Here is a 13,728-nt window from a genome sequence, read left to right on the forward strand (position 1 = left end):
GTACCAGACGTATATTAAAAATGACTTATCAGTATCCAAATACTTATCTCAAAATGTGAAGAAAATTTAAATAGAAATTTTCTCCGTGAAATCGAATGACCTTCTATAAGTTTTCTGCCCTTTACCTTGATAATATGCGCATTAAGGTACTCCGAATCATTAAAATGCAATGATTCTTTCTCTCCCTCTTCTTGCATAACCAAACATTCTCGTAATACTATAGAGGGTTTCAGGAAATGTGGCAGCAAATCTTAAAATGTCACAGGTATGCTTGTCGCAAAAGGCAGTTTCCATGTCATTCAAAGTGTCAACAATCATTATATTGCACTTATAAGTAAGCGTAATTTTATCGTACTTTTTACAGATTAATTTCATTAATTGTAATAATGCTTTTAAACACGTTTAATTAATTCCTTATATTCTGCTTTGTTGACTGATTTTTTTATCAACTATTCTGTTGACTGAGTTATTCTATCAACTATTCTGTTGACTGATTTATTCTATCAACCTGATACTTAACCAGAATTAAACAATGTTATTTTTTAAAATTTTTCAGTATTTTTTGCTTACAGTCTAATACCAAATTATTCAGCAAATAAATGTTATTATGTTCCGTCAATTGTCATTGTATTTTATTTACAACCTGGTGATTACAATATAAAATTGCTCATAACTTTATAGAATGTAAATGTACCGTGTTTTCCAATCAGTAGTACCTATAATGAGTTGAATAGTATTGATTTGAGCATATAAAAACATTGTACTTTTTTAGAAACTTCACTTTAGGCAGTTCTTATTAGGTAATGCATATATTAACTAGATAATGTGAGAAATGAAACAATGTTAATGGATAGATCTATTTAATCTGCAGACTACCTAAATAATCTACACATTAAATAATTTCTGCATTATAGTGGTAACATGTTTATTTAATTAGTATATAAGAAACGTAATCATTATTAATGCACAGTAAGTACCTAAGATACGAGTTCTAATTGACCATAAGTAGAGTTCTTTTTCGTCCTTTCCTTTGATATTTAGTGTTCCCATTAGTTGCCCCCATTGCTCATATCTGTTCTGCATTGATGTAAAGCTAGAAATTAAATAAAAGTAAAATTTGATTTAAAAATTAAAATATTAAAAACATATTTTAAGAGTTATTCATTGATTTAGCAAATTAAAAACACTATATTTTAACACTATTTCTATGAAGCACTGCATGAAAATACAATTTCATTAGGAACAGAAGCGTTTATATTTAAATATTCTTGGAATTAAAAATATTAATGTACAGTTTTGTGAATTTTAAATCCAATGATCTTGCAGAGAATAAAATAAATAAACAGAGATCGCGAGTCACTAGTAAAAGAGAAAGAACAAATTGTACTTTGTCGGTTCGGTAACATCAGAATGATATTCTAAAGCTTTGGTATAAAAATTGCATTATTAGAAAAACGTTTAAGACAGTATATTATTGTGCTCTTCAAACTTTAAATTCAATCGTTAGCATTGTCAAAATATAGCTGATTATCTTTGAACAGCCTAACTTTTATTTGAAGAACCATTATTAACTAAAAATTTAATAAAGCGCAGGATGATATACATTTAAGCATGGAATATGGAATGAGGGGAAGAATCACTATTATTAAAATTATTTCTTGGCTGTAAGGCCAATATTATTTTGATAAAAAAAGTCTTCAAACAGTAGACTATCAACCTGAATAAAAAAAAACATTATTATTGAATATTTCATGACTCAACAGAAAATAGCTCCATTACATATCGTGTAGGACCTAATGAAGTATTTCATGAATGTACATAAATCATTTCAATTAGAGTATATTTCGAAATTTAGCACATATCAGTCAACAGGAAGTCCCTGATGGTATGCAAATACTGCATTACAGCCAAGAGATTATTTTCTTCTTTTCTCAAAATGACTCAAAATAACAAAATTATAATACATTTCTTAGCAGAAGAGAAATGCAAAGTAATTAAAGATGTAAGTCGAAATTTCCATGGTGAAAATAAAGCATTTGCACATATTTACAAGGATCAAGAGGGAAACATGAGATATAACGTATATTTAATGTTGTTCTGCAATCAAAAAGAAATTAACTGGATAGAAGTGAGGGAGTTGTTATGCACAGTTTGTACTGAAGAATTTGAAGCTGATATGAAGACGCAGTCGCTGTATGTAAATGTAAAGACACCTAAAACCTAAAGAATATCGCCAAGCCACCAGACTACTGCAAGTTGAGAATATTCCCTTCCATACGTTTCATTTTGTAAGTGAAAAACCTTTGAAAGTAATCCTGAAAAATCTGCTTGAAACTACGCCTCAAAATCTAATTAAGGAAGACGTGAAAAGAAGAAAATATCCTCTGATCCTGTGTTCACCCGCAGTAAAAAGAACAATTCTGAGAAGCTACCTATTTCCCTTATAGAACTTAAGAAAAACTCATCTGGATATGCAATTCACCATCTAAATAATATGTTCAACGTTAATAAAAGATTGAGAAGTATCAGCCAGAGAAACGCATTCTTCAATGCTATAGATGCGAAGAGTACGGACACTCCTTATACTTATGCAAGAAACCTGAGCGATGCTGCAAATGCGGAGATCATCATCGCAGTAAATTATGCCCTCTCAAAGCTGATGAAAAGCCGACCTGTATTTTTTGTGCTGAACAACATGTCTGTCGTGGATGTTCTGTGCATAAAAAGAGATTTGAGCGAAGACCTGCAGCGCAGATTCAAGCTTTCATTTCTAGGCATGAAGATTTCCCGCAACTTCCCTCGACTTCCAGTGCAGAAAGCAACAACCCTCAGAGCACGAAAACAAAGATAAAATGAAGAAAACAATCAAACCCCCACCATATGATCTGACAGAAGCTTTATCGTGGCTCAGAGACCCGAAGATTAATAACAATTTTAAATTTTCGTAAACTTAAACTTTCGCAGTCTTCTCCAGCTCAGTTTTTGAAAATGATAGGTTATTATTTGTCATCATTCGTAATTTTTTAAAATGTTCTACAAAGGGTAGGGTCTCTGAACCCAGGTACCCTGGTGTTTTGACCATATTCTACTGGATCGAACTGTTGCTCTGCAAGTGCAGCTGCAAGAGTGTACGTCAATTGAAGGCGATATATTATTGATAACCACACTAAAGTATCATGTATAAGCAAGATCATCACAGAAGTATAATCAATATAAGAAGTCAGCTAATTATATAATAGAGAGGAAATCTTTTTTAAACGGATAAAATTCTGTCTCACACTGATGCTAAATTTTCGGAAATTCTTCATTTATTTCGAAAGAATCAGGCACAGGTTGTAGGGTTTTTTATATTTTTCTAATAGCTATTTTTATTTTCAAACAAGCCTTTCCTTTACTTTCTCATTTTCCACCTACGTCTCGCTGCCGGAATGAGTTTTCAGGATTACTTTTTATGCAAATAAGGTAGAAACCAGTATTTAAGCTGAAGTCTGGGTCACTTCGCTAGAAGAGCGCGTTCTGCCTTCCGGGCATGTTGTTGCTTCTAGTCTAATCTTAATGTCATTAGGCAGTATTGCTACGCGCCTGTTAGTATAAGCCGATGATCTGAAATAAGGGCCAACTCTGTTAGTTAATTCTGTGCAGCTTCGGCTGGCTCATTTAAGTTAACATTATATTAGATTTATGTTTTCTATCTTGAGTTAAATCCCAAGTGAATGCTTATTGTAAGTCCGAGAAGGGGCCATCTGTTAACTTATTGAGTTGGAATAAAGGGTAAATTTAACCCTTCTTTAAACTTAAAAGAACTCAGCGAATTGTCACTACATAGTTCTTCAATATTCTAGTTCTCAAGAACTTCTAATTTAGCTAGGATATTACAAGGTAGATCTGCTTTCCAAAACGTAAAACTGTTTTGAACTGTTATATAAAATTCCATAGCTTGGATATAACAGGTATATCAATCAATAATAAAAATATTCAAGGTGTGTATCTATGTAGGACCAGCTATTGAAAAGAATCAAAACTTGCAAAAACTGATAAAGCAAGACATCAAAATAAAAATAAATTAAACAATAAAATTTAACTAACGCTATTAAAGCTCCTTAGTAACAGAAAAATAACACAACAAATGGTTAATAAGGAAAGAACAGGTGACGGAGGGTGAAGACGGTACGGTTACATGCGACATGCGACGGAGGACGTGGGCACCACCCCTCTACCAATACGATTAATCGGTATAGTGCCACGTCCACCTTTATCTAGATAACCATACGTGTTCATTGTGCTAATATACTAATATATAAACATACATACAAATTTGGTACTTCATACAGTGGCGTTAAAGCTAATTAATGTTAGACACTGGATAATACATTGCCATGTTACAACGTGTATGCAAAAGCATAAATACGGTAGCATATATACATAACGTGTGTACTCATATGTTGAGTACACTATGACCCTTTGAAGCATTATCATTAGATTACAGAAGACATGTACATACTGAAATATTAGGTGCGCAATGTTATGCTGGAATAAGTAATTAGTACAGTGAATTAAAAGTTAGACCCTAGATTAGTACTGTGTAGTACAGTGTCTTTGGTGCAATTAATTTTAGAGTGGGGCTCTAGTTAGTTCTTTGCGATATGGTGCCATTTTACAGGATAAAATGTGCAGATGCATAGTTACATTATCATATATACAGAACATAAATTCATATACATATATACAGACACATTAGGTACATGATTATTCAGTGCGTAATAGATGTATATTAACTATACAGTGTCAAGATATGTGATAACACTAGTAGATACATGGGTACAATTACATATAAACAAGGACATACACAATTACATATAGACAAAAGCGTATATACGCTTATATTTTGGTACACAATAGTCATTGGTGACATAAACATTTCGTACTTACTTCATATACTGAAACTCTAGATCCATAGACGGTACGGTTACAGGACGGCTGCTGATGAATAGGTGACAGGTACGGCTACCAGAGGTTAGTAGTAATTATAGTCTGTCTATTATAAGAAAAGCTCTCGCCAGTTACTCTGCAGCTGTCTGCTGCCATAGAAACGAGGCTTGACCCATTTTCCGTAGGGGTATCTTGAAGACGAATGATAACTCTTTTCCTCTCAGATAACGGCCCACCAGCGGCCGAGCGGTAAAGTCGCTGAACACTGGTAGTTCGGTCCGAGGTTCGAATTCTGCGAACGAGCTGGCTGCATGGGCGTTTTCGTGGTTTTCCCCATGTGTAACGCGTATACGAGCCAGTTTCCCTTAGAAAGCTCTCCACGAAGGCATCCCTCGTCTTAGGCAGATACCCCTAGTGTTCTTTGCCTTAATTAAATATACCAATACCAATACCTCTCAGATAACGGTAGCCAAAAACAAAGTAACAATAAAGCAACTCTTGGTTCGTTCCTATTTGAAATATACTAGCCCTGTTGCTATAGCGACCCTGTTCTTCTCGTAGACAGACAGTACCTCCTCTGGAGTTTATTGCAACAAAAATAATTTTGACACGTCTAGACAAGAGCAAAAGTGCATACATGATACATCTCAGATATTTTTTCTAGTACATACTGAGCTCAATGGAGTCACAAAAGACAGCTGTATGAAAACTTGATACAATTTTCTATCTCATCGAATACCTATTTTCCTACATTGTTTTATTTCAAAACTTAAATCATTCAATAGCCAATGTAAAAACCGATAGCTATATAAGATCTTGTGCTTAAAATGTATAAACTACCGCGGCAGCTCTTTTGTTGTCCCTGGGAGCTGTTGCTGTGGATTTGAGAGGGTGTGAGACAACACCTATTTACTTATGTTAAATATTAGGTGTCCCCGCCCTCCGTCATCAGTCACCAGTACATACTGAACAGTTTGGTATTACGGAAATTAAGCGGGTTTTCTAAATGAATATGCAATTTTAGAGAATAATATATAAAATAACCTAATTAAACCAAAATTAATACTGAAATTAAACTAAAATTGAAAACAAACTAGAAATGAAAATAAATTAAATTAAAACTAAAATTAAACACATAATTTTTGTTATATTATTTATGGGCTCGCAGGAAAGAAGTGCATCTAGGTGAGTATCCCTGATTTGACTCTTGCTGCTAACAGACTTCTTGTCCTATTACCACTATGAATATTACCATTCTGCAGATTTTATTTATTACCATTCTCTTGGTGATTATAAACCTCTAAAATGCATCAACGCTTGTGGTAGAAAGGCGAAGTTTATTTGCCGCCGATATTCGGCAGTGAAAAGTAAAGTGATGTGGGCAGCCTTTGTTTCCGCAGGGACAGGCATCTGTGTCCGAGATAATAAAACGATAGAAGTAGGTTGGGAACAGATCATGACCAGTAATGTAATTGATTAGCTGCGAGATGGTAATTTGAAATGTTGGTGAAACCTTTGGTATGAAACTATACGTTCGTCTCAGGTGTCAGTTTGGTCCCATTCCAATTGCCATTTTTTGGATCGCTTTGTCCAGCAGCGCGTGCTTCAGATGTGAGGATGGTGCTGAAATGAAAAATTCTGATGCGCTCATATTGCTGGCTGCTTCCTTGACGAGCATATCTGCTGTTTCATTTCCTTCTAGCCAAGCATGTGCTTTTACCAAAATAAGATGTATGCTTGCACGAATATTGTTAAATAGGGATCGCTGTATTTCTATGATTAAGGGATAGGTGTGATTATGGTTCAGAATTGCGAGCAATGTCGAAATACTGTCAGTACAGACCATTACTTTGCTGGTACTTCTGACTGTTGCATGCTGTATGACTGGTGTAATGACGAGCGCTTTGGTTTGAAAGACGCTCATATAATGGTTAAGATGGCCTTTCCTTGTATGCATAATGCTATCTTGTTTCAAATGTAACAAGAGAAGTTTCCACACTTTCTTCAGTTTTAAAGACGTCCGTATAAACGATAATGCGTGTTCCCTGTGTAATGTGATTTCTTCCGATCTTTTTAATACTAATTTAAACTCATTTTCCTTTTAAAACTAGATGTATTTGCAGAATATTGCCTTTACGTTCATATTGCAACGGATTGTAAATAGTATTGGCGAAGGCTGCATCAAGTCTGAGTTTAATAATTCTCGCATGAACTGCCTTTTATTCTCCTCTTATATGGAGGGGCATCAGACCTTCCAGTATGAGAGCAGCGTTTGTTGTTCTGTATGCGTTGCACAAATTATGTCCAAGCGGATGTTGAAGCATTACAATATATTTCTTTTTTCACTCTCCTATTGGTTGCGACTAGATTGCAACTTCGTATATAGCGCTATTTTTTCCACACCTGTAGTATATAATATTTTCTGTACGGGGGAAGTTTTGACTCTGGTTCATCCCTTCAAACTATTTTGTGCTGTACTAATTTTATTTCGTAAGACTTGTATATATGGAATCCAACTGAGACCTTGATCCCACATCAGACCAAGGTATTTTAATTTCGCGTGCCATCTTGATGTTTTTGCCTTGTAATTTAATGCAGTAGCACCTGATAGGGTTTGTTCTTGGCTTAGAGATAATGAGAACAACAGATTTTTGGATTTAGATTCCCTATTTAAGGTTTCCCCAGAGGACCGAAAATTTTGTACCGTGAAGTATTGTGCTAAAGTTTCCCAGTTTCTTGTGCAGGCTTTGATAAAAAGAGCTAAGTTATCAACATAAGCAACCAAGGTGATATGTCTTGGCCAATTAGCTTCCAGCACAGAATTGAATATTAAATTACAGAATAGAGCTATTCTAAGAGAATAGGCTCGCGCAAGAACTTTGCAAGTAGCCTCTTTCTTGAATTTTGAAAATAATGCCGCTGTGGGGTGCTATAATTAGAGAGTGGTTTATCAGATAGCTTTTAAAAATTTTCTAGAGGTTTCCTGGACATTGTATCAGGTTCCGTGTTCCTCCTTACTTGCTTTGGGAACATTAAATGTCCTGACACGGAACAGGGAGCTTACTAAAGCTATGTTCAATAAATTTGGGAAGTAGACAATACACACAGGAAGGGTATACGAAACCCTTTATTTTTCTCTCTTTACAATGATTTCCGGACTTCGGAATACAGAGACCAACCACTTGTGGTCTGAACGTAAGAATATAAAAATATTAACTAAACTCTAATAAACTTAACTTTGGATTAATCAAACAAGTGCCTACTCCAAGATTGGTCGTATATTAGCAAAAAGCCGTATGTAGTACAGGGAACTGCTAACACTACGATACGTTTAAAATTATCAAGAGGATTAAAACTCTGGCCTTGAAGACAACCAGCCACCGAGTAAACCTACTATGGCCAGCGGCCTGCTTCTAATAGCTCCTTCCTCTCTCTTGCTTGGCAAAAAGCCACAACTTAAGTACTTGGCGTTCGCAAGACAAATTTGCATAAATAAGTTAAAGCTTTTAATTCTGGCCGGAAGTAGAAAATAAGAAGTGATAGTAAAGATTTAAAATAAAATAAACGTTAGTAAAACTTAAGATCCTTACATACTTCCCGCCAGAGTTAATTAGTTTGAAACTGAGGTCTAAAACGACCTTGTTGAAAACTTTTAGCTCTAGAATCTAACGCGAGGCCAATCTTTTACAAACATTTCTCACTAGAAACTAGAAATTTAAAAGAAAATCGTTTTTTTACATTATCAACTCCGTGGACGATTACTTTTCATCTGTACTGCATCTAAACAGGAGTTCTTAGTTGAAATCTGGTTCCTTCCAGAGATCTGGAAGGAAAACTAGTTTAATGAAATATTACACAATTAAATGGCAAGTAACATGAATACGTATATTTATTTTAACATTCTTATTTCATTCATGGCGTTATTTAATTATCTCCCCGTGCTCTTTGACATGTGTTGTAAAGGAAAACACCAAACACGAACGTGTTTATGTACAAGTGTTCAACACTACCGCCTGCAATCAAAACACTAACGCGTTAAAATTCAGCATAACAAGACCTCATAACACACCTTATATTCATCTCTAAACCCTGAGGTACTATTCTGAAAGTGGCTAACTCTGAAGTGTAGCGTCAGAGAGCCTAACTCCATTCATTCAACCTTTAACACATATTCACAATAATTTGCTCTTTTTACAGTCACACGAATAAGTTAAAATTTTTTGGCATTACTTTCACTTTTAACATATCACAGTATATCTTAACGTTTAAAATAACAGTTCTTTAAATATTGGCAGTAAAGATCTTTAAATATTGGCATTTTATTACGATTATAGAATGGTTTTATCTGGTCAATGTTTGCGGAGCATGTTTCACCATTCCTGGCTTTTAACACCTCTACAGCCTGAGTTATTTTTTCTATGACATATGGTCCTTCAAATCGTGGAAAAAATTTGGCAGTTTTATCTTCTGGTGCTGAAGAAAGTGAATGCTTAATTTTTAACACTTCATCTCCTACTTTATAAGTTATTCCCCGTCGTTTCATATCATAATAAATTTTCTGTTTTCTCTGTGCTACTTCAGTGTTCTTTTTTGCTTCTTTAATTAATTTTTCTATATCGCCCATTTTAAATTCTGGGGCTCTTTGTTGAACATAAAATAATTTATCTAACGGCGTTATAATCTTTCTGCCTAAAAATAACTCAGCAGGAGTTTTGCCCGTCGTATCATGTTTCGCGGTCCTAAGGGCGAAAGCTAATTCATTGACATAGTTATCCCAGCTTTTATGAAAATTTTTAACATAACTACGGATAATTTTCACTATATTTCTATTGACCCGTTCCGCTATATTTGATTGCGGCTGATACGGGACCATTTTTAAATGACGTTTGCCCAGTTTCTGGCACATGTCTTCAAATATATTACTTACAAATTGAGGACCATTATCCGATATAACTTTTAGGGTCGCCCCGTATTTTAAAATATATTTCTTTAAAATAGAATCAGTAACTAATTTCGCAGAGGCTTGTTTTAAGGGAACAATTTCGGTCCACTTACTAATATGATCAACCATAACAAGGAGATACCGACTTTTATTTAACTGACTTTTTGGGAAAGGGCCCAATAAATCGATGCCAATTATTTCATTTTGAAATTCGGATTTAATGCTATTTAGAAACCCGGCCGGGCGGAAATTAATATAATTAACTGCTTGACATGTTGGGCAGGACTGGACATACGCCCTTGTTAACTTTTGCAGTTCAGGAAAATAGACTGCTTCGCGTACGCGTTGGATGGTTTTTCGTATACCAGCATGAGAAGCTAAAAAGAATCGTGTAACTCCTGCAGTATATTTAATCTAAGACTAGCTGGGATAACAGGTCGAAATTCGTTGTTGGAATTTGTAGTTTTTGTATAAAATAATAGACCATCTATTAGTTCGTAATGGGCCGCCCTATTTCTTATCGCCACAATATCTTGGTGGCTAAAATTTTCAGAATCCTTTAAATACTCATAAATGTTTTTAAACTCAGGATCCATACCCAGTTCGGTTATTACAGTTTCTTGGGAATTTATCGTACATGCTGTGAGCATTGCCACCTTTACAGTATTACCTTCTTCATCTATTTTTATTCTGGATAGGGCATCTGCTACGATATTTTCCTTTCCGGGGGTGTGCTTGATTACCAGATTATACTCTTGTAACTTGAGTGCCCATCTTATTAACCTTTGGGATAAGTTTTTCCCTGAGTACGATCTAGTTACCGCCGCATGATCAGAATACACTGTTATTGGCGCCCTTCCAAAATAGACTCGACTCGGAAATTTTGCACTGCTAACAGAACTGCAAGTGCCTCTCTCTCAGTCGCGGAATAATTTCTTTGTGTTTGATTTAAAGTTCGACTAAAAAATGCCACGGGCTGCTGATTTTGCGAAAGTACCGCTCCTTCCGCATAATCCGAAGCATCGGCTGAAATTTCTAAATTCTCATCATTTTCAGGAAATTGCAAAACAGGGGCTTGCGTTAATGCTTGCTTTAATTTTTCGAAAGCACTATTGGCTTCGGCCGTCCACGAGAATCTTGCCTTTTTCCTTTTTAATTTTAACAATGGTTCAGCAATAGCTGCAAAATCTTTTATAAAGGACCTATAATATAAACAAAGTCCTAGAAAAGAAGAGAGCTTCTTCGCCGTATTTGGCGGCGGATACTTTTGTACAGCGATTATTTTTAATTCGTCTGTCTCGATTCCTTTCTGAGATATTTTGTAACCTAAGTATTTTAATTCAGGGGCTGCAAATTTGCACTTTTCGACATTAACTTTTAGACCGGCCTCATTTAATAATGAAAACACCTGTCTTAAATCCTGTACATGTTGGTTGAGATTATCACTAGTAATAATGATATCGTCTAAATAGATAAATGTGGGCTTTCCAAGAACAGGCCTTAGCACAATGTCCATACATCGCTGAAATGTTGCCGGTGCCCCTGAAAGGCCAAACGGCATACGCAGGAATGCATAAGTGCCAGACTTGGTTATAAAAGCAGTCTTAGGCACACCTTCCGGTCTAACCCCTATTTGAAAATAACCAGTCGTTAAGTCTAAAGTAGTCATGTATTTGGTAGAAGTTATGTTCCTTAGAATTTCTTCGATAATAGGTAACGGATATACCGGATATTTAGTCATAGAGTTTAATTTACGTTAGTCAATAGCAAAACGCCACCTTTTTGGATGTGTTACCGGATAGTCATTGTTTTTCTTACATAACACAACCGGGCTAGCATAACTACTTGAGATGGGCGTTATGATCTTTTTACGTAACATGGCTCTAATGTGCCACACCATAATTTTTTCTTTATTCTTATCATATCGGTATGGTTTGTGGCGAAATGGCAGTGAATCTCCGGTGTCGATACTACGGTTAGTAACTTGAGTAAATCCTGGAATATCACTAAATAACGAAGCAAATTCACTTACCACTTGTCGAACTTTTTGTTGCTCTTCCTTAGGCAGGTGGTCAAGGTTTAACATTGGTGGTTCTGTTTTTTCTTCTCGAACTGGTTTCATCGTCAGCTTAAGGGTCGCTTCGTTAAAATCCAGCGTTGCTTCTGCCTCTGAAAGAAAGTCTATCCCTAAGATGATATGTGCTTGCAAATTCTTTACGATAAAAAACATAATCTTTACTTGCTCGTCCTTGATACGAACGTATAACGGTAATTTACCTATGCACTTGCATCTTTCTCCCAGCGCAGCTAACACTGTCGTATTACCCGAATTATATATGCGGTATTTACGTAAATACTTCCTAAAAAATTCTTCTGCCACACAGGAACACTGCGCGCCCATATCCAGGAGTGCGGTGGCTGGGATGTTATTCACCAACACTTCAGTCTTTGGAAGAGTCAAATTTTTCACCATCACTGTATTTAACTTGAAAGAAGAGGGGTTTTCTTGGCCTTCGGATTTCCGCACCCTCCCGTCAGCAGAAATCCGTTTTAGTTTAAATCTTGTTTCTTCCTTTCCATGCCTGTCTTCTTTTTCCGCTGGCCTTCAGACTTTTTTTTTTGGCTTACTATTGAACTGTCGACGTTCGCTGGTTGTTTTTGGATACTCGGGTTTCCTTGCCCACTGATTCGCTTTGCTTCCGTAGCCGTGTTCTTGACTTTGCTGTGGTCTTGGCGCATCAAATTGGCTTCGTTGCTCATAGTAGCGTCTTCTTTCAATGTCCGCCGTTCTTCTACTTTCAAACTGGATTGCTTGCTCAAATAACTTTTCCAGTGTAGTCGGATTCCTTAATTCAATAAAGTCTTGTACTTGGGGAAGTAATCTCGGCAAAATCACTTGAATTATCTCAGGATCCGGACGGTTTCCATACAAGAGTTTAAGACGTGAATTTTTCTTAAAATAAAGGTGGAAAGATTTTCGATTCGTTGCTGATATATGCTGAAAAGTTCCGTTTCTAATCTTGCACGATCTCTTACGACAGGGAAGGCTTTTACTAAGGCGGTCTTAAAATTTTCGTAAGTATGGGTGGGACTTCCCGCTTGACCCAAGAGGCTTCTGCCTATACATTTGAACCAATTAAGCGCTTGGCCCCTCAAAGCGCTGGTAGCTAAGGTGACTTTCTGGAACTCATGCACTGGATACAGCATGAAGTGGTCATCCAATTTTTCCAAAAAACTGATTACCGGTGAGTTTCAATTAAATGTTGCTTCTGGTTTCATCGATGCGCGCATGGTCTGGACGATGTAACCAAATCCTTCCAGGGCGGCAGCTGGCATTTCTGGATTCTGAGCCGCTTCTGCAGGCAGCACAGGTTCTTCTTGAAACTCGGCCATGGTTATTCTTCTTCGTCGGGCGCCACTATCAGGTTCTGTGTTCCTCCTTACTTGCTTTGGGAACATTAAATGTCCTGACTCGGAACAGGGAGCTTACTAAAGCTATGTTCAATAAATTTGGGAAGTAGACAATACACACAGGAAGGGTATACGAAACCCTTTATTTTTCTCTCTTTACAATGATTTCCGGACTTCGGAATACAGAGACCAACCACTTGTGGTCTGAACGTAAGAATATAAAAATATTAACTAAACTCTAACTAAACTTAACTTTGGATTAATCAAACAAGTGCCTACTCCAAGATTGGTCGTATATTAGCAAAAAGCCGTATGTAGTACAGGGAACTGCTAACACTACGATACGTTTAAAATTATCAAGAGGATTAAAACTCTGGCCTTGAAGACAACCAGCCACCGAGTAAACCTACTATGGCCAGCGGCCTGCTTCTAATAGCTCCTTCCTC

At 36.2% G+C, this 13,728-nt stretch overlaps 1 protein-coding gene across 2 annotated transcripts in view; it reads right to left on the minus strand.

The window, feature by feature from the left end:
• The window catches only part of LOC118186462 (uncharacterized), a 147,522-nt gene that overhangs the window by 111,766 nt on the left and 22,028 nt on the right, over positions 1–13,728 (minus strand). For both annotated transcript variants that reach the window (XM_035356564.2, XM_035356563.2), the window contains exon 6: positions 978–1,093. In XM_035356564.2, the coding sequence (XP_035212455.1) occupies positions 978–1,093 (116 nt within the window). The remainder of the gene's footprint in view (positions 1–977; positions 1,094–13,728) is intronic.

The sequence above is a fragment of the Stegodyphus dumicola genome, chromosome 8 (assembly GCF_044657685.1).
Source record: "Stegodyphus dumicola isolate Sdum_Otavi_A_Nest chromosome 8, ASM4465768v1".
NCBI lineage: Eukaryota > Metazoa > Arthropoda > Arachnida > Araneae > Eresidae > Stegodyphus > Stegodyphus dumicola.